We start from the raw sequence: 24382 nt of genomic DNA on the forward strand, positions 1-24382 counted from the left end.
CTGAAGCTGGGGCAAGGAGTACTGAGTCAGGACCCCTGTGGATTCTCGCTCCAGCTTCCCCAGTAGGAAGTTTTGTGAACTCAGAACCCCTACCCTAGTTTGGACACAAGTTTTCATGCGGGTTTGCCAGATGACTGCTAATGGCTTCCACAAACAATGCCTCCACTGTGGGGAGCTTCCTGTATGCCAGGTACCCCGTCATGTGCCGTGTGGAGCTAAGCATGCTTCATATTTCTGTGACTACTTTCAATTCTGCTATTTTGGTAAGTGAGGAAACCGAGGCCAAGCGAAATCAAGTGACTTGTCCTAGAGGCAGATTCAGGACTCCAATTCAAGTCCAGTGTTCTTCAGACTGCTATGACGTATTTCTGTCCATTTGTTCTGAATTCTGCTCTTCTTGTCTTTTAGCCCACAACCTGGTCATAACACCGTGGCCCCCACAGCAAAGAACACCAGAACCACAACCTCATATCCTCCTGGGTAGTAGGCTCTTCACTTTGAATACACCTAAGCCTGGCCCAGGATTCTTTCTGCTATGTCAGGGACCTAGCTCTTCTCTAGGGAACTAGGTTTTAGTTGTGTGCTCTAACAACTAGGTCCAGAATGCCTGAATTCTAGTCATTGTGCCGTTGACTTCCCATCTGCTACCAGATGATGGCGGTGGTGGCAGCGGTGATGGTGATGGTGGCGGTGGTGGCGGCAGTGGTGGTGATGGTGGTGGTGGCAGCGGTGGTGATGGTGGTGATGGTGGTGGTGGTGGTGATGGTGGTGGTGGCAGCGGTGGTGGTGGTGATGGTGGTGGTGGTGGTGATGGTGGTGGTGGCAGCGGTGGTGATGGTGGTGATGGTGGTGGTGGTGGTGATGGTGGTGGTGGCAGCGGTGGTGGTGGTGGTGGTGGCGGTGGTGGCGGCAGTGGTGGTGATGGTGATGCTGTTGATGATGATTTGGTTTTTTTGGAACAGGGTCTTTCTATGTAGTCTTGGCTGTCCTGGAACGAGCTATGTAGACCAGGCTAACCTTGAGCTCAGGGATCCTCCTATTCCTGCCACCCGAGTGCTGTGATTAAAGGTGTGTACCACCACGCCTGGCCTGTCACATTATTGATGTACATGAGGTTTTATCTTTGAGTTTGTAAAGTGCCCCCTCTCTCCCTGTCCTGATGATGCTCCACCTGCCCTGGGGTTGGGGCAGTGGCGCTGAGACTCCTGAAAACTGTTATCACAGGTATCTCTTATTTTAGCAGATGAAAGGATGAGAGACAACATGAATATTGGCCAAAATCACACAGCAAAAGTGACACGAAGCTAGAATTTGAACAGACTCTTGACTCCAAATCTGGGTTCAATTTCCTCAAATGACACAACTGTATAAATTAACCCAGAATTCCTGTGACTTCTGGACCAATCTCCCAGGTTGTATTAAGGAAATTCAGATCAGTGCTAACTCGTCTTGAGTGCCTCTCCCATACTGCGCCAGTCCCCCCACCCTTAACATGCAGGGGCTGGCAGAGACAGGAAAGGGGCAAGGGACAGAACACTGGGAAGCTACCGCACCTACGAGAACTTCCCTGGCTTTGCTTGCTTTTTTGGTATATTTGTCTCCATGGTTACCCACTGGTTCTGCCAAATGACTCAGTGCCTCCACAGCAACGACAGAGGATTCCTTTTAAAAATAAATTCCATTACAATACGAGGTCAGGTGACAGGTGATTATAACTAAATTTATGTGCTTCTCAAAGGACAGGAGGCAGGGAAGCGTTGTCTCTACCAGTAGGGAGTCCTGGATGCTTAGATCCAATGAATTCCAGTCAGTTATCCACCTGTGTCTCCTGAGCCACGTGTGAGCTTTGTGTGGTTCTGAAGACCACAGGAAAGTTCTATGAGGTAGCTACAAGTCAACCCTCTTAAGAGCTATTTATTGCCCTCCTCTGTACCTGACCTAACAGCATTGTGACCATAGATAAATGGTTTGGAATGCACAAAGCACTTATTTTGTTGTTTTTTGCTTTTGCTTTTTTGAGACAGGGTTTCTCTGTATCTTAGGAGTCTGTCCAGGAACTCTCTCAGTAGATTAGCCTGGCCTTGAACTCAGAGATCCACCTGCCTCTGCCTCTGGGCTTAAAGTACTGGGATTAAAGGTGTACGCCACCACCACCTGGCCTGCTTGGGTTCTTTTGTTGTTGTTTTGTTTTGTTTTTTGTTTTTTTGTTTTTTTTTTTCTTTTTGAGGCAGAATCTTGCCATGCAGTCCAGGCTGGCCTCTAACTCCCAACTGGTCTGCCTCAGCATCTCTCAGTGTTGTCTGGGACTGCAGGCATGTACCACCATGTAGTAATATGGAGCGGCGGGCTGCGTCCCCGGCACCCGGCGCCCGCATGGCTAGCTTATGCCCCGAAATAATTACACGGAAACTGTATTCTTTTAAACACTGCCTGGCCCATTAGTACCAGCCTCTTATTGGCTAGCTCTTACATGTTGATCTAACCCATTTCTAATAATCTGTGTAGCCCACAAGGTGGCTTACCAGGGAAGATCTTAACCTGCGGCTGTGTCGGATGGGAGAATCATGGCGACTCTCTGACTCGGCTTCTTTCTCCCAGCATTCTGTTCTGTTTACTCTGCCTAACTAAATTCTACCCTATCAGAGGGGTCAAGCAGTTTCTTTATTAATTAACCAATGAAAGCAACAGATAAGATACAAGATCCACCTCCATCACCACCATACCCAGTCTCATCTAGCTCTTGCTCGTTTTCCTCTCTTTCTTTGTTGTAAAGAATTTGGAGGAAGAAATTATCAATTGTACACATAATCCTTTCAAATACAAAACAAAAAAAGGATACTACAGTAACACCGATTTATAAGTGACGTTTCTCTTGTTCTGTAATAGATCATGAACATCATGCCTATGATGTTAATTGCATGACAACAAATTTTATTTTAATAGTGCTATTCCACAACTTACCCACTAACCTTCTTCTTTTGGACTTTATTATTGTTATTACTATTACTATCATTTATTGTATGTGCATATGACGTGTGGCATGTCATGCCACGCATGTCAGTGGGCTACTTTAGGAGTCACATCCCTCTTTCCATCTCGGTGAGGACATCAGGCCTGGCAGCAGGTACCTTTGTCCACTTACCCATTTCACTGGCTCCGGGACATATCTAGGGGAGGGAATCTTCACTATTGTAATCCACACTGGGACATACAACCTGGCAGCATTTGTGATTATATTCTCCCAGTTTTTGTCCTTAGGATTTAACCTTCCTTAACAGAATTTTTGCTCTTCTATTCTTTCCAAATGTAATTACTTCTAAAGCATACTACTTAAGCAAATTTCAAAAACTGCAGTTCTGAAAAGTAGAAGAATGCATTTCTTTATCTGTGATCCAAATACAGACACTGTTATGTTTTAGATATTTCACTTCTGTATTTTGTATTCTGTGTGGCTTGTTCAGTGAACACTGCTGAGGACCTGTCTAGGGTTCTGGCAACTTGAAAGGCTGAGGCAGGAGTCTCCCTAGAGTCCAGGAATTCAAGATCCTGGAAAACAAAGCAACACCCATCACCCAGACAAAAAGGCAGACTCAGTGGCTTGAGCCTAGCAATCAAGAGGCCCAGATTGAAGCTGAGGGTCAGTGTTCAGGGTCTCTGCAAGTTCAAGGCCAGCTCAAGCTACTTAGCGAGTTCTATACCAGCTGTATAACGAAACCCTGCCTTTAAAAAAGCAGAAGGAAATCTACATAATGGATGTATAATCTGCCTGTTTACAGTATGAGCGTAACTGTTCCCTGTGGTTCTCACCAACAGCTGTATCACATTGTGTGTGTGCTAGCGCCCTAAGCCCTCGTGTGAACATCACTGTTCCCTGTGGTTTCTCACCAACAGCCGTATCACATTGTGTGTGTGCTAGCGCCCTAAGCCCTCATGTGAACATCACTGCAGACTTAACAGCTGTATCACATTGTGTGTGTGCTAGCGCCCTAAGCCCTCGTGTGAACATCACTGCAGACTTAACAGCTGTATCACATTGTGTGTGTGCTAGCGCCCTAAGCCCTCATGTGAACATCACTGCAGACTTAACAGCTGTATCACATTGTGTGTGTGCTAACGCCCTAAGCCCTCGTGTGAACATCACTGCAGACTTAACAGCTGTATCACATTGTGTGTGTTACTATTGTCAAAATGAGAATCTGAGGGCTGATCATCCCCTTCGGAGGTGTGTTAAAAAATAGAAGAGTGGATATGGCTACCCCGTTGGCCTGTGGACAAGGTGAGGAGACCAGGGTGGCAAAAGGAACAGGCAGCCTACTTGCCAGAGAAGCCTCCTTTGCCCCCTGAAGGGTGTAACTACCAACACCCTGTCCTTGCCAGGCACTGTGGAGTTTTCTCCTTGCAGAGTGACTAGTCAGGGGCTTTCTCAGAGATTAATAAACAGAAACCAAAAGAAGTCGTGTCCACAGAGAAAACCCTGTTTATAGATAACCTACTATGTGCATGGACATTCTCCAACAGTCTCTGTGTATCCCCGAGAGGGGACTTGCCAGGGGACAGAGGAGGAGATTGAGCCTGGAGAGGGTGAATGACTTGGTTAAGGCCTTGCAGACAGAAACAGCTATCTGGTGCCAAAGGCCACGCCTCTTCCATTGTTCTGAGATGCTGATTCGGCAGCGTGACTCCCTCTTGGGTGGAGCCTGAAAGCCTTCCCAGGAGACTCCCAATGATTTCTAAACAGCCACATTTGCAGGAGGATTAGGCCAGTGTTCAGCTCCAGGGAATTTGAACTTTATTCTGCCCCTCCTTGCTGGGACCTTTGGGCAAGGTTCCATTCTCACGGCCCTGTGCCCAGTGACTGTGGAGAAGAAGGTTTTAGCTTTGGCTCTAGGCGGCATAAATGCAAGGCCTCTTGGGACTGGACTGCCTGGTGCTGTGCTGCGGGCTGCATTGAAAAGGACAGACAGACAGACAGTGGCATTCTGTCCCCAGTGACATCTGCAGGTAGTCCAGCCTTCTCAGCCATCCATCTAAAAGGCTAAGTCTCAAGTCTTTGGAGGACATTGTTTTCCTCTGCACCAGTTTCTCCTTGCCAGTGTGTGTGCCTGTCACCCTAACCTGGTGTTGGCCCAAATAATTCTTGTCGTTGTGTTGGTGCTGGGGCTGGCTTTTAGACACATGTTCTGTTCCTGAGCTCAGGACCAGTTGCTTTTTGCTCAGTGAATGAGTTCACGTAATCATGGGTAGGCTGGGACAGTCAGGCTAAGACCAACTTGCACCAAGAAAGACCCTTCACTCAACGGGTTTCGTTGGGTGGGGATCCCAACAAGCACTGGCTGAGGGTGGGACATGGGGCAAGGAGGAGAGCCTACATAGTTTAGTGAGTGTGTAAGCTATGAGCTACCAGAGCTCAGCACCACAGCAGACTTCTGGAAGACAGCACAGAAAGGCTGGCTATTCATCTACCAGCTTTGGGTCCTGCTTGGCATCGGTTAGGCACTTTTCCCAGGGCCCTGAACGTGCCTGGGCTCATGGCTGCTGTGTGTTTGTAAAGGGGGAGGAAGCCTCAGGTTCTGACAGCACCTTGAAGCAAGCAGCGTGGAGCAGGCACCTGCGGATGGGGTTCCAGTTGGTCGGCAGCTTGAGGGTTTGCAATAGAGCCAGCCCTTCTTGGCCCTTCTGGGCTAGGGTTAAACAATGCTCTGAGCCACTGGATAGCCATGAAAACTTTATTGCTTCAAGACCTTTACATGAACGTCACTGGCACCGCATTTAGGCACGTATATATAAAAGGCACAACTTATTATACAAATTCAATCATTTGACGCAGGCGCTGTACAGCCACTTCCCAGGATCTCTCTCCCAGCGCCGTGGGTGGATTTCAGGGGCAACAGCTGCACTTGTCTGAGCCCCCTTTGCAGATGCAGCCCCGGGCACACTTGGCACAGCCTGGAGGGCAGCAGGGACAGCAGCCTGAAAAGGTTAGGAGATGGACAGGTGAGCCGTGGCTCATCACTTCCCTGTCTCTCCTACCCCTTAGAGGACGTAGGAAATGAGACACCTGTAGCGGGGAAACCCTGGCCGGGAGATGGGAGACTGTGCAATTTGAGAGCAGAAGGAACCTCAGAGGTCCTCCAGGGCCATCAGAGCCCCAGACTAGGAGTGGGCGTTTCAAAGGTCACAGCCACAATAGAAATATGATTAGAAGTCAGGGCTCATGACGCCAGGCCAAGGCTTTTCCTTCTTCCTCACTAGACTGGACAGAACCTATCCCCAACCCCCTTGCTGCTCCAAATACCACGGATATCCTTACTGCCTGGTGGGCTGCAGCCCAGGGTAGCTCTGTCCCAGGTGTCTCCTTGAGTGTCATCTCAGATTCCCTCCTGATGAGGAAAAGGTCCCCAGAATGCCTCCACTGCCCGCTTGGGGTGGATAGGGAGAGCGAAGGGCGGGGCTATTCCCACTCCCACCTGGCGGTGTCCCGGCGCCCATACTCACTTTTGCGGCAGGTTTTACACTTGCAGGTTGTGCATTTGCAATTGTCCCCGCAGATGCAGATCCCTCCTAGAAGACAGGGCAGAGACGGGGTGAACACCAGGCTGTTGATCTCAGGGAGTGGTGGGACAAGAAGGTAACCCCAGTGCTGTGGATGGTTCTAGAGACAGGCCATGGATAGGGACTGGGGTGGCAGCATCAGCTCAACCCGGGTTACTTGTGGAAATGCCCTTTCCTGACCACAACCCTTGCAACAGATCCCTTTGTAACTCTGTGTAGGGAAAGAATCAGTAGCTTAAAAACACAACACATCAGGTACTGATGTCCAATCAGACTTGAGGACTAACAAACCAAGGCTAACCCCAGCAAGGCCAAGGTGCCTGTGACAACCATCAAGGGCTTTCATGGCCTCGTTTTGACAAAGCCAGCCAGAAACCCTGGATGGGAAGCAGAAAGGAACACAGGGATGGGGTAGGGGGAGACAATACCTTGCCTTTATCTAAAAAAAAAAAAAAAAGACTCGTACTTTTGTGTCTTTCTAAACTCATCCCATCTGTCACGTTCAGGTTCAGAACACTAGAACTGTCTGCATCTGTTCCAGATTTTGGGAACAGACCTGTGCTGTTAAGGGTGAAGGACGCTTTTGAATATTTTACATGCCACTTTTCAAGGCTGAGAAAGCCCAGGATGGTTTTGAAGCCTGATCTTCTGGCCAGCATAGTTCCTGGCACTAAGCAACCTGGATTGGCTTTGAATTCGGGACCCCCCCCCCCAACACACACACACATTCGGAATCCCCCCCCCACACACACACCTTAGCCTGCTGAGTTCTAGAATCACAGGTAAGTACCACAGCTGGATTTTACTGCCTTGAGGTCCCAGCTAAGCCTTTAAGCCCTGGTGTATGCAAGCGCTGGGTAATTTTAGCCTTTCCATAGATTCCCTAGTAGGCAAGCAACCCTGAATGAGTAACCTCAGTTTGCAAATGTGGAAACTGAGGCCCATTCATCAAATGTGTCAGTAAATGAATGGCGGCAGAGGACCAAAATCAACCGTCCAGGTTCTGGGCTATAGCTCCATTCCCTATCCTGGTGGCTGTCAACTAGGGATCTACAGCTAGAAAGACTGTTTACAAGTTCTTCCCTTGCTATTCCCTGGACCACTGTATCAGTTTCAGCAAATCTGGCTGGAAGCCAACAGAGTGAGAGCTGCCTAAAGGTTGCAGATCCAGGACAAACCTCATCCACGACGCCTAAGTGAAGACGTTTCCAATAGTCCCACATCCTGCCTGCAGAACACAGGGGCAAAGTTGTAGGACCCTCAGTGGGCCTCCTTACTCACCAGACATGCATGTGCATTCCCCAGGGTCCATGGTCCAGGTGTGTGAGTGGCTGAGACAGGGAGGCTGAGGCAGCAGCAGCTGGAGGCTCCCTCTTTATAGTTGCGTAGGTGTGGACTGCAGCTCACCCCACCTCTCCCTGGGGCCAGACGCCCTGCACACGGCCCAGAAAGATGCTCGGGGCTAGGAGGTGGGGAAGGCAGGTGGCAGAGGGCACAGGGCAGGTCAAGCCCTTTGTGAAAGCCCTGCCTGCTTACCTGCCAGCATGTCGAGGAAGCAGTGTGAGGTTCCAGTGGCTCTCAGGTTGTTAGCCACACACATCCCACTACACAGAGATACCTGCAGCTCTGTTCCCCCCTCCATGGGGACACTCCTGTCCAGGCGGCTCAAATCTTCATTCTCTTGCATGGCTGGCTGCTCCTCAAAGCCTTGTCATTGATGATAAGGTGGAAAACCAGGGGAAAATGCCCACTCAGACTTGGAACATTTCCTTTTAGACCAACATGGAGTGGAAGAAGCAAGAGAAACCTGGTGGGGGCACTTAACCAGCCCCAACTTTCATCCCAATCCCGTTCTTCGATAAGACAGCCATCAGTGGGATGCAAAATTCCACATAGATGATAGAATGCCCTGTAGCTGCAGTGAACTCTCTCTCTCTCTCTCTCTCTCTCTCTCTCTCTCTCTCTCTCTCTGTGTGTGTGTGTGTGTGTGTGTGTGTCTGTCTGTCTGTCTGTCTGTCTGTCTCTGTCTCTCTGTGTGTGTATGCTCATGTGTGTCCCTTGGTAAGATGTGTGCACACATCCCATGCGACTCTCTCTGCTATACGGTTATTTGTGTGCTAAAGCATCTCCATACCTGCTCAGTGTCTTGTTCAAGGGTTTGTGGATGTTGAATGCACGAAGGAATGAATGGATGGATGATAGGTCCGAAGAAATAACAAACAACTGCAGACATGAACTAGAAAGTGAACAAATGAATGTCAGAATAGTGTTCGAGTCCCCTTCATGTGGCTGTAGCATTCAGTAAAGAGACAGCAAGCATCCTGGCTCCAACTTCCTCCCGGTTCTCAGCTTGTCTCCATCAGTCGAGCCCCATCCTGACCCAGGATGCTACAACTGAGTATATCTAGTGGGGAGAAGGAGACTTGACATCGTGGGCATCAGAAGGACTCCACGGCGGGTACCAAGGGAGAAGTAGTGATAATGTCGTGGTGATGCAGAGGTGGTCCCTGAAGGCATCCGTAGCCGAGTAGTGGGCACATCTTCACTCTCTGCTTTCCAAGAGCCTGCACTGTGCTGGGTGCTGGGGCTTCTGTGCTGATTAAAACCAGAGCTCATGGTCGAGAGTGTGGGGAGAGCAGCTCAGCTCAGGAGCATGCCTGCTTGTGGCTGCTCACAGTCTTCCTGGGCCTGCACTGGGAGCTCATCCCAGTCCATGACACCCTGTTCCCCACCTCTAGCAGGTATCAAGGCTGCCAAGTGCCTAGCCCATGGAACAAACCCAGAGATGGGAAAGCATGCTCTTCCAAGCCATCTCTTTTAGCTCTCCACCACCTGTGCCAGCAACTGTTTCCTCTTCGGATGAATGACAGTGTGTTGTTGCTCAAGGCCAATTGAATGACAATGTTAAAACCTAATCCCTTCATATTTCAATATTTCCCAATTTCTGGGCTGTGCAGGTTGGAACAATATGTAACACTTGCTGGCTTAGCCCAGGCTAAACAGTGTCCAAACTGATCCAGGGCCCGAGAGAGATCATACCAGGCATGTTCACTTCTCTGCCCTTTCTCTGGCTCTCACCTCCTGGTGGAGGGTAGTGATAGGAAACAAATCCGCCCTGAGGTGATTTTATTAAATCATATTTAATGACTAGAAGCATAGCTCTAACCCCCACACAGAATTACAGGTCAGGCTGGCAAGATGGCGCTTGCTGCCGAGCCTGAGGATCTGAGTTTGAGCCTTGGACCCCATGGAAATAGACACCTGACTCCTGCGGACCTCCATATCTGGGCCATGGTACATATCTCTGACACACAAAACAATGAATAAATGTAATTTTTTAAGAAATAAACATGTACTTGGAGAAGTGAAGCTTTAACCATATGGGATTCCTGGAGCTTCTGAAATCTGAAGATTAAGTTCTTGACTTTCTCATAGGGTGGGAAGTCCATGTAACTATACAACATTTCGCCACAGGCTTTGCAATGGCCATTACTATCTATCCTCAAACCCTGTATCCACCTGTCCCAAAATGCTGGGGTTGCAGATGTGTGCAGCTATGCCCAGTGGCTCTTCTTTTACACAGCGGATTGACTCCTTTGAGCCACCAAGTCCTAAATACCTCTGTCCCCAGAAGTGACTGCTGCTTCGTGTGTAAGTACATCCACACAGTTCTCTGCCAACAATGAAAAGGAGTGTTTGGAAGGAGTGTCTGGTGCCACCTCTTACACGCCACAAGGTGACTAGGTTCTCACTTCCTTTCCCATGCAGGTAAAAGTAAACCATATGCTGTCTGTAGCAAAAAAAGCTACAGGAGTGTCTGGGACTCTGGCCTAGGCTGGGGGTTCCATCATGCCATTATAGCAGGGAAAGGCTTAGTATCCTGACATTAGTCCCTCCCCGTGTTTGCCCTTCCTGGTTCTCTATGAAAGACCTGTTTATCTTTCCCTCCCTCCCCCTCCTTCCTTCCTTCTTTTTCTTCTGTTTTTGTTATTTATCTTAATTTTTAAACTTTCGAGATGATAATATAGTTACAGCATTTCTCCTTCTGTTTCTTCCCTCACACCCTCACATATCTACCCCACTTGCCCTTAAATCCATGGCCTCTTTTTTCACTAGCTGTTATTGCATACATAGCTGTATATGTATATTCAGATATATTCCCAAGTATAACCTGTTCAGTCTGTATAATGTTACTGGCATGCGTGTTTTCAGAGCTGAGCATTTGGTGTGCTCTTCCCTGGGAAAGATCATCTCTTCTGCTCCCAGCTTTCCTCCGTCTCCTACAGTTCTCTGTGTAAACTGAAGCCTCACGGGCATTCCCCATCTAGTTTGCCATATCTATTGTGGCCATCCTTGTTCAGTTTATGCTCATAAGGCTTAATGTGTATAGCTTCTGATGATACTAGAAGACACAATCTCTCTCCAGATTCTCTGATCCCCTGGCTCTTCCAGCCTTTATGCCTCTTCTTCCACGATCCCCGAGCCTTAGGTTCTGGAGTGTTTTGTGGATGTATCCACTGGGACCGGGCTCCACAACTATACCTTTTTATTAGTTTTAGTTTTCTGTAGTGGTCTCTGTCTATTGCAAAGAGAAGTTTCCTTGAGGGGTGAAGACGACACTTAGCTGTGAGTGTAAGGACACACATTTATAGGTTGTTGATAGGGACTGTGCTGATTTAGTAAGTTAGTGGATGTAGATTCTCCTCCAATAACCATGATTTCACTAGCATTGAGCAGCTAGCTAGGTTCCAGAACCAGGCCTGGTTTCCCTTTGGTTGAGCAATTCTTAAGTCCGATTAGAGAGCTGTTGGGTACCACTAAGGTACGCGTGCGGCTCCTGCACCAGTGATGGTATCGTTGGTGTGGCTCATAGGTACCATAGGGTAGGACTGCTGGGTGCCTCCTTCCTTTGGAAGCTTACATTGTGCCTTCTGCTAGTCTTCAGGGAGGGAACATTCAGGTCAGTTTTAGTTCAGGGGTCTCTGGGTTGTCTTTCTGAAGTGCATGGTGTCTTCAGCAATAAGGATTTACCTTCCATGTCTTGGGGGTAGCCAAGGGCAACAGCAATTGGCTTTCATGGATAGCCCTGGCCAACAACTCAAAAGAGGCCTTCTCATATCTTGTTAGGTGGTGTTTGGCTCTTAGATGGAGTGCTTTCAGCCCAGATGAGAAGAGTTCATTTGAATTATATAATTATATACGTGTGTTTTATACACAGAATCGTGTGTATTATAGGGTTTTTTTTTTAGGGTAAATAATAGTATGATTCCTAGTGGCTTTGTCAGACTTGTCCTCATGGCTATTGTTGTTTTACCTACTCCTTCCTTCTTCTGCGTTTTTCTCCCTGCCCCTTCCCTAAAGAACCCCCTTTCCCATTTCCCTATCAGATCATTTGTATTCTGTTATTCCCTTTTACCCCCCTCACCTCCTGTACTTACCTCCCTCTGCGCCCCTAAAAAGCACCCCTCCTTTGCCATTTCTTCTAACAGATCACTTGTATCCGACTATCCCTTTCTCTATTGCTCCCCAAGGTCCTATCCTGGCTATGGTCCCAGTGTGCTTCCCTGGTTTCTGTAGTTCCTACATTTAATTCTATGCATGCATGCATGCATACATATATGTAGAGGTCAGAGGACAACTTCCGGGAGTCGGGTCTCTCCTTCTATCCTGTGGGAACCGGGTATTGAACTCAGATCACCAGGCTTGACTGCAAGTTTCTTTACCCACTGACCTATCTTGCTGTCCCTCCCCCTCCCCCCACTCTCTCTCCTTTCTTTCCTCTTTCTTTTTTCCTTCCTTCAGATAGGGTCTTGCTATGTAGCCTTATGGACCTGGTACTTGCTCTGCATTGCAGCCTGGCCTCAGACTCACAGGAATCTTTCAGCTTCAAGCTTCCTGCGAGCTGGAGTTATAGACATGGGACAACATCTATGATTCTCTTTTATTGTTTGAACATTTGTGTTGTAGATGTAATCTCCCAATGCTCACTAGGCTGACGTGGAACCTGCGATCTTCCAGAGTCCTGACATCACAGGCCTGAACCACCCCACCTGGCTTGCTGGCCCCTCTTGATGTGCCTCTTCCCAGGAGCAGGCTGGAGCCAGCAGTTTTAATATGCTGCAGGTAAACTGGCTTCTCTAGACCGCAAGCTTCTCAGGGCAGAGGCTGTGGTTTCTTAAACTTCCTGTTGCCATGCCCAGGCACACTGAGTACTTCTGCACAGTAGCTACTTAATAAATATTCATGGTCGATGATGACTAAATGGCCCAACAAATAGAACTGCCTCCAAGTGGTCTTCTCTTGCGTTTGTTCAGAGATTCATAGAGTAACTCTGTTCACCAGGAAGAACTTGAGAGTAGAGTCCCACTGCAAGGGTTCAAATCCCAGCTTTGCTCCTTCTTTGCTACATGACTTAGGGCATGACATCTCTGAGCCTTGGGTTCCCAATGGATGTCTGACTCATGCCAATGCTAACCCTATAACTTCTGTCATGAAGGTCAAATGAGAGAACAGGAAGTAGCCTACCAAGCGCTCTGTTCAGAACCTGACACAAAACTACACATTAACATAATGACCATCAGTACTGTCATTACTGCCTGCTTATATGAGTTGGCAGTTGGTCCAGCCACCCGTGGAGTGTGTGTGTGTGTGTGTGTGTGTGTGTGTGTGTGAGAGAGAGAGAGAGAGAGAGAGAGAGAGAGAGAGAGAGAGAGAGAGAGAGAGAGACGCTGAGGATGGAACTCAAGGCCTTGGGCACCCTAGGTAAGTACTCAACCACTGAGCCACACTCCCAGCCTTTCCCCACATGATGCTTGTATGGTTCAGACTCACACCATAGGCCTTATGTTCTGGATACCATATCAGTTAATCTCATGGAGTTTGAGTCTCTTCGATGCCTGCTTTTAAGCTCGGCCTAGTCTGAGGACCCTAGTTTGGAGACCATGGAGTGCAGTTCTTTCTAACTCTCCTGACTACAATTCCTTTTATTTTTCTCCTTTCTTGCTTCCTTGCTTCCTTCCTTCCTTTCCTTTTTCCTTCCTTCCTTCCTCCTTCCCTCCTTCCTTCTTCCCTCCCTCCCTCCCTCCTCCTCCTTCCTTCTTCCCTCCCTCCCTCCCTCCCTTCCATTGTTTAGGGTGTTGTGTGCAGTACATGCATGTGAATATGCGGAGCTGTGTGCCTGTGAGCTTGCATGTGGAGCCACTGGGAAGCTTCCTCTGTTACTTCCCACTCTGTTGCCTCAGGACAGGGTCTCTATGAATAGATAACTCACCTTTCTTGCTTGGCTGGTTCATCAGAGAGCTCTGGGATCTGCCTATCTATGCCCCATAGTGTTGGGGTTCCAGGTATATATAGTCCAGCTTCTCATTATTCTTGTTTTGAGACAGGGTCTCTCTATGTAGCTCTGGCTGTCCTGGGGCTTGCTATGTAGACCAGGCTGGACTTAAACTCACAGAGATCCTCCTGTCTCTGCATCCCAAGTGCTGGAGTTAAGGCGTTCACCACTGTGCCCAGCCCTATAGCCCAGCTTTTTATGTGGGTGCTGAGGATTTGAACTTGTGTTCTCACACTTACACAGCAAGCACTCTTGCCACCAGACCATCCCCCTAATCCTTGCTTCTTTTTCCCTTTTTATATAACCCAAGATGACCTCAACCTTGTGATCTCCTGCCTCAGCTTCCTGAATGCTGGGATTACAGGTATGTGCTACCATACTGGCCCTCCTAACTGTAGTTTCTAGCTTTTGGGAGGCGGAGTTTGCCTTATGCAGAGAGCCCTGCTAGTGGGTATGTCTGACCTTCTGTGTAAGAGGAGACATGGGCTGTAGGGGATACAATCAGGGGCTGTGTGCCTACCATCTGATCTTACACATCCAGCTCTAGAGGAGCCCCTAGAAAGCAGGGGCCAGCTGCTAGTTGCCAAATGAGGACATGGAAGCCCAAAGAGACCAGCTGACCCAGTCGCTAGCCTGGGCTGGTAGGAGGAGGCATCTGCACTTGGCTCCCAGAACTCATTGCCAGCACCCACACTTTAGTACTTATGATAGGGTACTTTAGCAATCTGGAGCAGCATGACATTACAGAGCGTTTATTAATTCATTTTTATTAGAGAAAAGTTCACACACACTTAAAAAGCAAAAGGGACAGCATTTCCAGCACCGTCACAGCTTCCACCCAGAGTGAGCAAGACGCCGACGCCGTCCTCTTGGCTTCAGATCCTTTCATTGGAAGGGACGAAGTGCCACAGTTCATGTCTGTAAATAGCAGGGATGTGCCGGTGACTCCCATGGTGTCCTTACAGCCAGGGCTGCTCACCTGGACTCCAGTGTCAAGTGTTTGGCGGCCACTCAGCAAGCTGGCCCGCAGAGCTCCTGCCTACCCATCTTCCCACACGATTCGGTGGCACCTGGCTTGAGTCACTGCCATCTCCTGCCTTGATTCTGGGCTTGGTTCGCGTGCCTCTATTTGCTGCTGTTCTCTTGGCCTGTATCACCGGCTCTGAGTGCCACGCAGCCCTTGAGTGACCTGCTGAGAGCACAGCATGCCATTGTCCTGCTCAAAGTCCTTTAGACACAACACAGCTCTTGGTTCCCCATGCCAGCCTCTGCTGTCTCTCCTTTGTTTCCCATAGCTCTTCACAGTGCCCTCCACCCACCGTGTGTGTGTTTTATTATTATTATTATTATTATTATTAGTTCTGTTTTTTTTCAAGACAAGGTTTCTCTGTAGCTTTGGAGACTATCCTTGGAGCTTGCTCTTGTAGACCAGGTTGGCCTCGAACTCATTAGAGATCCACCTGTCTCTGCCTCCCGAGTACTGGGATTAAAGAAGTGTGTCACCATGCCTGGCTATTATTTTTTTAAGATTTTTTTTTAAAAAAATGTACATTGGGTTCTGCCTGTATGAGTGTCTGTCTGACGGTGCTGGATACCCTGGAACTGGAGCTAAAGACAATTGAGAACTGCCACGTGGGTGCTGGTAATTGAACCCAGGTCCTTTAGAAGGGTGACCAGAGCTCTTAACCGCGAAGCCATCTCTCTAGCCCCATGTGTGTGTGTTTTCTTGCAGTGCTAGGGATGGAAGCCAGGCTCAGTTAGAGAAGCATTCTACCAGTGAGCCCTCCCAGCAGTCCTGCTTCCTGTTTCTTTCTTGGTATGTATTACCATGAAATATTCTGTGTATTTCACTTATTTGTCTTGTCGTCTGCTGTCTCACTCCTTGTCCAGAATGAAGCCATGTTACAGGGATTTATTCCCTCCTGCATGTCTCGAAAAGTAGGGTGGAGGGCTGGAGAGATGGCTCAGAGGTTAAGAGCACTAGCTGCTCTTCCAGAGGTCCTGAGTTCAATTCCCAGCAACCACATGGTGGCTCACAACCATCTATAATGAGATCTGGTGCCTCTTCTGGTGTATATATGTTAACAGAACATTGTATGCATAATAAATAAATCTTTAAAAAACAAGAAAAAAGAAAAGTAGGGTGGAGTACAAAAAAGACGCTCAGCTCTTTCACCAACCTTTTACGAATACACAGCAAGTATCCATAAGAATGAGTTTTGTTATGACATTTGCATACATGCATATAATGCATTTTGATCATATCCACCCCATGACTCTCTCTTGTCCCTTCCTGTTGATCCCCTCCTCTTGAAAGCTAGTCTTCCTTCTACTTTCATGTCTTTTTTTTGTCAACCCAATGAGTTCAATTAGGGCTGCTAACAAGAGCTTGGGTGAAGGGTTATTGACAGGAGTATGGGCAGCTACTAGTGGCTATAACACTGAAACACTGAAGAAAAGTCTCTCTCTCTCTCTCTCTCTCTCTCTCTCTCTCTCTCTCTCTCTCTCTCACACACACACACACACACACACACACACACACACACACAGAGTAACCATTAACCTGCCTAAGATTCTCAGGGAGGGGTGGAGTCTCATAAGCGTCTCACTTCAATGTCTTGAATAAGAGGTATATACCATCACACCTGGCTCCCATCTAGGTTTTATAATCTTAAAATTGATTTATTTAGTTTGTGTGTGTGTGTGCATGTGTGCGTGTGTGTGGTTATAAAGTTATGTAGTTACATGGTTATATCCACACATGCATATGTGCCATGGGACACGTGTAAAGGTCAGAGGACAACTTTACAGGAACTGGTTCACCCCTTCCACCATGTGAGTCCCAGCGACTGAGCTAAGGTGGCAGGCTAAGACTTGGTGGCAAGCACCTTTATCTGTTGCGCTTTCTCATGGCCCCTATTTAGTTTTCATACTTTTTCCCTACATATGCAAACATACATAATATTCACACATATTGTTTTATATGCTTTTTTAAACTGCCTAAGTATAAACCAGGAGTGGTGATACAACCTGTAATCCCAGCACTCAAAGGCAGAAGCAGGGTGATTAAGAATTTGGGCCAGCCTGACTCCCTAGAGACGCTATCTTAAAAGAGAAAAAAAGTGCATAGTGGTATTGCCAGTGAGGATCTTGTCCTCCACTGTTTTCCTCTGCTGCCATGTGAGGCCCATCAGTGACCATGCATCGTATGTGTCTATAGCCGTATGTGACAGACAGAGATGGAGCCGGGGCTGGAGAAAACTGTGTCCCTTTGAGAGTGAAGCTGGTTTCTCCTCCCAAACTATGTGCATACTCAAATGTGCCCACAAATTCGGCTTCTCTGGTCCCAGGTTCTTTTCAATGATCCCTGGCAAGGAACCCCACAGCCAGCACACAGCCAGCCCCCAAGGAGGAAGACGGCCCAGTGCCGGGAATGGGGAAACCAGGCCAAGGGTAATTAGCAGGCACCCCGTTTCGTGCCCTGTGCACCTGTGCACTCTGTGAGCTTCACAGGGTCCCCAGGGCGCCTTGCTCCTGTTAATTACACGGAGCCCAGCTCCAGAGCTATAATTCAGTACCCGCTGGGCAGGTGAAACCCTCCACTTTGCACACAGCCCTGAGAAAGGGTGAGTAAGTCTGAAGCCGACAATTACCCACACTCATTGCCCATAGCAGTAAAATGGCTGGTCCAGCTTGGCTATGAGCCCAAACCAGAGGGCTCTTTCCCTCCTTCCTCCTCCCTCTCATTTCTTGTTCTTCTTTCCTTCAACCCTTCTTTAGTCAATCGTTACAAACACGTTTAGGGCGTAGTCTGTGCCGGGCTTTAGAGTAACCCTCTGGACTGGGCATGTGACCCAGGCATAGATCCATGGTCTTATGTAGGATCAGAACCATGTTTCCCAGCCATCAGAGAATGAGAAGGGCAGCCACGTACAGGGCACAGGAGGGCAGAGTGCCCTTGAACAACCAGAGGGCAAACGCCTTGTTCAATACTATGCTTCACCCTAATGTTGCCCTTCATTTGCCCATCCGAATAATCTCTGGCTTCCTTGTGGAATGTGGGAGATGGACCGGGGGTTTTCAGATTGTAAATGCTCAGCGCTCTGGGGGCTTTGTGGGGCACAGAACAGGAGCTGCTGGAGTGGATGCTGCTCTTATTAGGCCTACACTTTCCCTCTAAAAACTCCATTTTATGGAAAAAAGAAAGTATATTTAATAAATGGTGCTGGCGTAATTGGATATCAACATGTAGGAAAATAAAAATAGATCCATATCTATTACCACGCACAAAACTCAAGTCCAAATGGATCAAAAACCTCAACATAAAGCCAGTCTCACTGAACCTCATAGAAGAGAAAGTGGGATGTATACTTGAACGCATTGGCACAGGAGACCACTTCCTAAATATAACCCCAGTAGCACAGACACTGAGAGAAACAATTAATAAATGGGACCTCCTGAAACTTAAAAAGCTTCTGTAAAGCAAAGGACACGGACAACAAGACAAAACGACAGCCTACAGAATGGGAAAAGATCTTCACCAACCCCACATCAGACAGAGGTCTGATCTCCAAAATATACAAAGAACTCAAGGAACTTGTCATCAAAAGAACAAATAATCCAATAAAAAAATGGAGTACAGGGCTGGAGAGATGGCTCAGAGGTTAAGAGCATTGCCTGCTCTTCCAAAGGTCCTGAGTTCAATTCCCAGCAACCACATGGTGGCTCACAACCATCTGTAATGGGGTCTGGTGCCCTCTTCTGGCCTGCAGGCATACACACAGACAGAATATTGCATACTAAATAAATAAATATTTTAAAAAAATGGAGTACAGACCTAAACAGAGAACTCTCTCAACAGAGGAATCTAAAATGGCTGAAAGACACTTAAGAAAATGCTGAACATCCTTAGCCATCAGAGAAATGTAAATCCAAACAATTCTGAGATTCCATCTTACACCTGTAAGAATGGCCAAGATAAAAAACACTGATGACAACTTATGCTGGAGACGTTGTGGAGTAAAGCTAACATTCCTACATTGCTGGTGGGAATGCAATCTGGTATTGCCTCTTTGGATATCAATATGGCAATTTCTCAGAAAATTAGGAAACAATCTTTCTTAAGACCCAGCAATACCACTTTTGGGTATATATCCAAAGGATGCTCAATCGTACCACATGTACATGTACTCAACTATGTTCATAGCAGCATTGTTTGTCATAGCCAGAACCTGGAAGCAACCTAAATTCCTCTTGACTGAAGAACAGATAAGGAAAATGTAGTACATTTACACAATGGAGTACTACACAGCAGAAAAAAATAATGACATCTTGAAATTTGCAGACAAATGGATGGAGCTAGAAGCATCATTTTGAGTGAGGTAACCCAGACCCAGAAAGACAAATATCATATGTACTCACTTATAAGAGGCTTTTAGACACAAAGTAGAGAAAGCCAGCCTACAAATCACAATCCCAGAGAACCTAGACAACAATGAGGACCCTAAGAGAGACTTAGATGAATCTAATCTACATGGGAAATAGAAAAAGACAAGATCTTCTGAGTAAATTGGGAATATGGGGATGATGGAAGAAGGTAGAAGGGGAGGCAAGAGGAAATGAGGGGAACAAAGAAAATGTAAAATCAATTTAAAAAACCCTCCATTTTAAATGGTGTGTTCCATCATTGCCTTCTCACACATGGTGGGAGATTTTATTATTGTTCGATTTCTTTGAGATAGTCTCTTTTTATGTAGCCACGTTTGCCTCAAATTTATAAACCTTCTATGTTAGCCTCTAGAGTGCTGGGATTATAGGTGTGTACCATGTCTGGCTCATAACACTTATTTATGGATGGATGGGTAGATAGGTAAACAGACAGATAGGCAGACTGATAGAATCTTGCTACATAGCCTAGGCTGGGCTTAAATTTGTAATCCTCAAGCCTCTGCCTTCTGAGATTACAAGTGTGCACTATTCCTGAAAGCTCACACTGCCATTCTTGCTGTCTAGAAGAGAGGGAGTAGCTAGTGGGAAGCTGCCTAACAAGGCCGTTGCCTTGTTCAATATCCCCTGGGGTACTTGTGGCTGATGTGCACCTGCTGCGCCAAGTGGATGGAACCTGTAGACATGCTGTTCTCGGTTCTTAGTTTTGAAAATTACTTTTAAAATGATGACATTTTTTAAACAGAAGAATAGAGAGTTAGACACAGATTCTCTCAATGCTATTGAGTGTTCGCACCTTGTTTCAGTCATTTCTGTGCTTCAGAGGAACAAACAAGAGGATGGGAACCCTGTATGATCACCTCTGGTCTCGTTCCAAGCCAGGGGCCAATTGTACAAGTTAAGTGGTGTCCTGGTTACATACCTTTTGTACCATTAGCACATACGTGCATACCTGTAAAAGTGACATACTTGGCAGGCTTGCCGGGCCTCTAAACTTTACATGAAATGACATCATTCTCTGTTTGGCTTTTTATTATTTTTGTTGCTTTTTATTTTTATTCTTTTGTTCTGTATTTTGAAGCTTCATGCTTTGAATTGCTTTCATGGTATATCTTTTGACTGTTTCCTGGTTTATCTTCACCCCATCGGGGAACATTTAGCTCTTTCCGCTGTTTACCTTGGTAAACACTGCTGCAGTGAGCATCCATGCAGGCATATTTCCATGTGTGAACTATGTTGGGGTCTCTCTGTGTCTACAAGTGGACTTACAGCTTTGAAGGGAACGTGCTGACTTGACTAGATGTCCAGGTTGTTTACTGTGTCCATGAGCAATGATGCAAGAATCCATTTGCACTGGAATATCTGTTGCATTGGAGTATCCATTGCATTGGAGTATGCATGTGCCTGGGAGCACATGGGATTGTCAGACACGCACATATATATGTGTGTGTATGTATGTATGTATATATATATGTGTGTGTGTGTGTAGTGTGTGTATATAGTGTATATATAGTATGTGTATATATACATATATATATATATAGTGTGTGTGTGTGTGTGTGTATGTGTGTAGATCAGAGGATCAGAGGACAGCTTACAAGAGTCAGTTCTCTTCCACCCTGTGGGACCTGGGAATTCAACTCAGGTTGTCAGGCTTGATGGCAGGTGCCTTTGCTCCCTGAGCCATCTCGCTGGCCATGACTTTTACACTGTTGTCAACTAAATTGTGTGTGAGGCTGTGGATGGAACATATATGACAGATATTAATTGTATCCCTTTGGCTGTTCATTTGCTGATGACTGCATCTACAAGATTGGGGCCCATTCAGACTCTACTCAGTGATCCTTCATTCTGTACTCTATTTTTGCTGTCTGGGACATAGCTCTAATTGGGAGCACTTTATGTCATTTCTCAGATACTATACATTTTTCAAATAATATTTTTAAATAAATTTTTTTTAAAAAAATAAGTGTTTCAAATATGTGTTTCACCTATGTGTATGCACATACAGAATGTGTGTACCTGATGCCTCTAGTGGTCAGAAGAGAGCACTGGATCCTTAGGAACTGGAGTTATGCATGGTCGTGAGCTACCATGTGGGTGCTGGGATCAGAACCTGGGTCCTCTGCAAGAGCAACAGGTGTCCTTAACTGAGCCATCTCTCTAGCCCTGACACATTCCGGTTTCTGATACCTTACACGTTTAGGAGACTCAGAACTGACCTTGAGAGATGAGGAAGATGGGCTTATTGGTGCTCTCCAGAAGGTTAGTCTAAGAGGTCATGGAGAGATGGTCAGCATCCTCAGCCATCGAGTCTTGTGCAAGCAGTCACTGGGCCAAGGGGTCAGCAGGCAAAGTGCATCTTAGACCTCTGTACTTGGTCTCATTCACATAAGGTCATTAATTCATGACAGAAAGGGTTTTTTCTCTTGGTTTTTCAAGACAAGATTTCTCTGTGTCACTCTATAGACCAGGCTGGCCTCAGACTCCCAGAGATCTGCCTGTCTCTGCCTCCTGAGCGCTGGGATTAAAGGTGTACATCACTACTTCCTGGCACTTTTGTTCGTTTTTCAATACTGGAAATTAAACCTACAGCCTTGCACAAGCTGGGCAAGAGGCTCTATCACTGAGCTACATTTCCAGCTCCATAATTTTTTTTTGACAATGCCTTACTAACTTGCCCAGGCTGAACTTTTGTTTCTTCTTCTTCCTGAGTAGCTGGGACTACAGGCCTGTGTCATTAGGCTTAGCTCACTGTAGGAAGACCTTGCTTTCATAATGCCTCTCGCTTGAGGAGGACTGGCAGGTACAGACCAGCTTTTAAAAGTAAGATCATTATAGAACTCCCGAGTTCCAAGGGTGGTGATGTCCCCTAGACCTTCTCCTTCCAACTCTGTGTAGAGATGGGGTGCCTGAGGTCTGGAGATAGGAAGCACCTACGCTCTCATCCACCTGTGGCCTTTGTCCAGTGGGGTGATGGTTTAGGGAAGAAAAGGGCGCAGAACCTTGAAACCTCTTGGGTATCTGTGTGTGTGGCCATTTGAAAAATCATCTACTGAGATTATGCAACTCTAGGGAGGGGGGTCCCCACAGGGTACAAAGAAGAGAGTTTTATGGTGTAATTGGGGAACTGAGGCACCATTGGCCAGCATCACAGAACTAACTGTGAAATAAATCAGGATCCTACCACACAGTCAGCCTTCCTCCTCCTCCCTCTCCCCCTCCCTGTTCCCCTCCTTCTCCCCTTCCCTCTCCCCTTCCTCTCTTCCTCCTTCTCCCCCTCCCTCTTTCCCTCCTTCTCCCCCCTCCCTTTTTCCCTCCCTCTTCCCCCTCTTTCTCTTCCTCTCTCTCTCTCCTTCCCTCTCCCCCTCTCCCTCTCTTTTTTCTCCCCCTCCCTCTTCCCTTCTCTCCCCCATCCCTCTTCCCCTATTCCCTTCTCTTCCTCTTCCTTCCTTTCTCCTTTCTCATGCCTCTCCCTGCCTCACTTGGAATTTTACACTCATTTCTCTTTTTTCTTTCCTAAACCAGAAACCTCACCCCAGGACCCAGAGCATAGGAGCTCCCTATATGCAATCACTCACACACATCTTCACTTCCCTGCCTCGGCTTCCCATCAACAACCGGAGACACAGATGTCTGGAGGATGTCCTGAAGAATCTTGCATTTGTCTGCAAAGGTGACCAAAGCCACTTTTGAAGGAAGCCTCACTAACTGTTAATGGTATATAGGAGACTCTTTTTGCCTGCTTTTTTCTCCACCAGGGAAGTGGAGAGTAGGCCGGGCAGCTTAGGTCCAGCAGACCTGGCAGCATGCTCACCAGATTGCCAGAGTACCAACCCTGTTTCTGAAACCAGGATCTGCAGATTTGAACTGGTCTGCAGAGGACAAGGCCCAAACCATGGAGCCCTTACCCACTGTTTGGGGCTGGCACTGGTGGCTTGGACCTTTCTGTACTTGTTATTTGTTGATTTACCCCGTATAAATAGACAGCACTAGAAAATTATCAGATCCCCTCCAACTATTGTTAGGAAGGGAAACAAAAATCCAGAGACAATGTGATGGTTACAAAAGAGGATGATATTAATTAACATCTGCGTTCACTTCCTGTCATGGAAAGGGTTGACGACAGAGCTCGCTGCATCTCTCAACACCGAAAGGGTTAATGACCCTGGAAGCCCAGCGTGAGAACTGGGAAGGGTGGTCAGGACAGCGCAGTCCACCCCCATTCCACAGGCAAGCCACTTGACCTCAGTTTCCCTGCTAATAAACTCAGCTAATCACACAGCTGTCTACGGGCGTCTCTTAAGAATAATTAGCCAGTTTTGACAGTGCACTTTGAAGAAAATTGCTAAGAGGGTGCCCTGCTGGCCTGGAATTTTCCTTGGTGCACATATCAAACAGAAGAGGATGGCAATGCTCCGGTGCTGGCCCCAGGAGTCCAGCCCTACCTGCTAGTTGAGTTGGAAGAGCCGAGGGGGAGGGGCTGCTAGCCCGGCCTGGGCCTGTCCAGATAATGAAAGGCATGGCCCTGCCTTTGATGCCTGCCTGCAACGCTTGTTAATTTTAATGGAAGTGAGCAGAGGGCTCTGCTTGGCAGAAGAAGACAGGTGGAACCTGAAGAGAGTCAGTGCCAGTTCAGTTTGGATCTCCTTTGACTTTGAAGTCCTTGGCCCGATGCTGGAGTTACAAGCTGACTCCTGGCTGTTGTGGACTGGGGGCAGTTTAGGAACCTGAAGGATCCTCGCTTTGCAACTCAGCCAAAAACAGCCAACCCTGGTCCCACTTCAGAAGTCACCTTAGAACAGTCTCCTGAGCTGGGCAGTTTCTGGGGACATTCTCAATGGGACTGTGAAGCCAGAGTGTCCTCGGACTAGGTAATTAAAGTAGAGAAGGAGGCGGGGCAGAGACCGGAAGTGTAGCTCTGTAGGAGCGTGGGCAAGGCTGGGGGGGGGGGGGGCGGGGAGTGCGGGAGGGTTGTCAATCTCCAGCTTGAAAAAAGGAAATGACTGTAAAGACAGAAGACAGACTGATCCTGGATCTGGGGAGCATAAC

General features: G+C 47.4%; 2 protein-coding genes across 2 annotated transcripts in view; one reads left to right on the forward strand and one right to left on the reverse strand.

Moving 5' to 3' along the window:
- Bbs2 (Bardet-Biedl syndrome 2) overlaps positions 1–24382 on the forward strand; it is a 353246-nt gene that overhangs the window by 271352 nt on the left and 57512 nt on the right. The window lies entirely within an intron of this gene.
- Mt4 (metallothionein 4) lies at positions 5730–8065 on the reverse strand. Its single transcript, XM_075977913.1, has 3 exons — positions 7834–8065; positions 6496–6561; positions 5730–5970 (listed from the first exon to the last, which is right to left on the reverse strand). Exons 1-3 carry the CDS (start codon positions 7862–7864, stop codon positions 5879–5881), a joined length of 189 nt encoding a protein of 62 aa, XP_075834028.1. The 5' UTR covers positions 7865–8065; the 3' UTR covers positions 5730–5878.

The sequence above is a fragment of the Microtus pennsylvanicus genome, chromosome 6, assembly GCF_037038515.1.
Source record: "Microtus pennsylvanicus isolate mMicPen1 chromosome 6, mMicPen1.hap1, whole genome shotgun sequence".
In the NCBI taxonomy this organism is placed as follows: domain Eukaryota; kingdom Metazoa; phylum Chordata; class Mammalia; order Rodentia; family Cricetidae; genus Microtus; species Microtus pennsylvanicus.

Excerpts from the sequence above, each read along its gene's own strand:
- Mt4 (XM_075977913.1), bottom strand. The coding sequence starts at position 7,864 with ATGGACCCTGGGGAATGCACATGCATGTCTG. Across the intron at positions 6,562-7,833 it reads GGAATGCACATGCATGTCTG|GAGGGATCTGCATCTGCGGG; the intron begins GTGAGTAAGGAG and ends CCTGTCTTCTAG. Across the intron at positions 5,971-6,495 it reads GTGTAAAACCTGCCGCAAAA|GCTGCTGTCCCTGCTGCCCT; the intron begins GTGAGTATGGGC and ends TAACCTTTTCAG.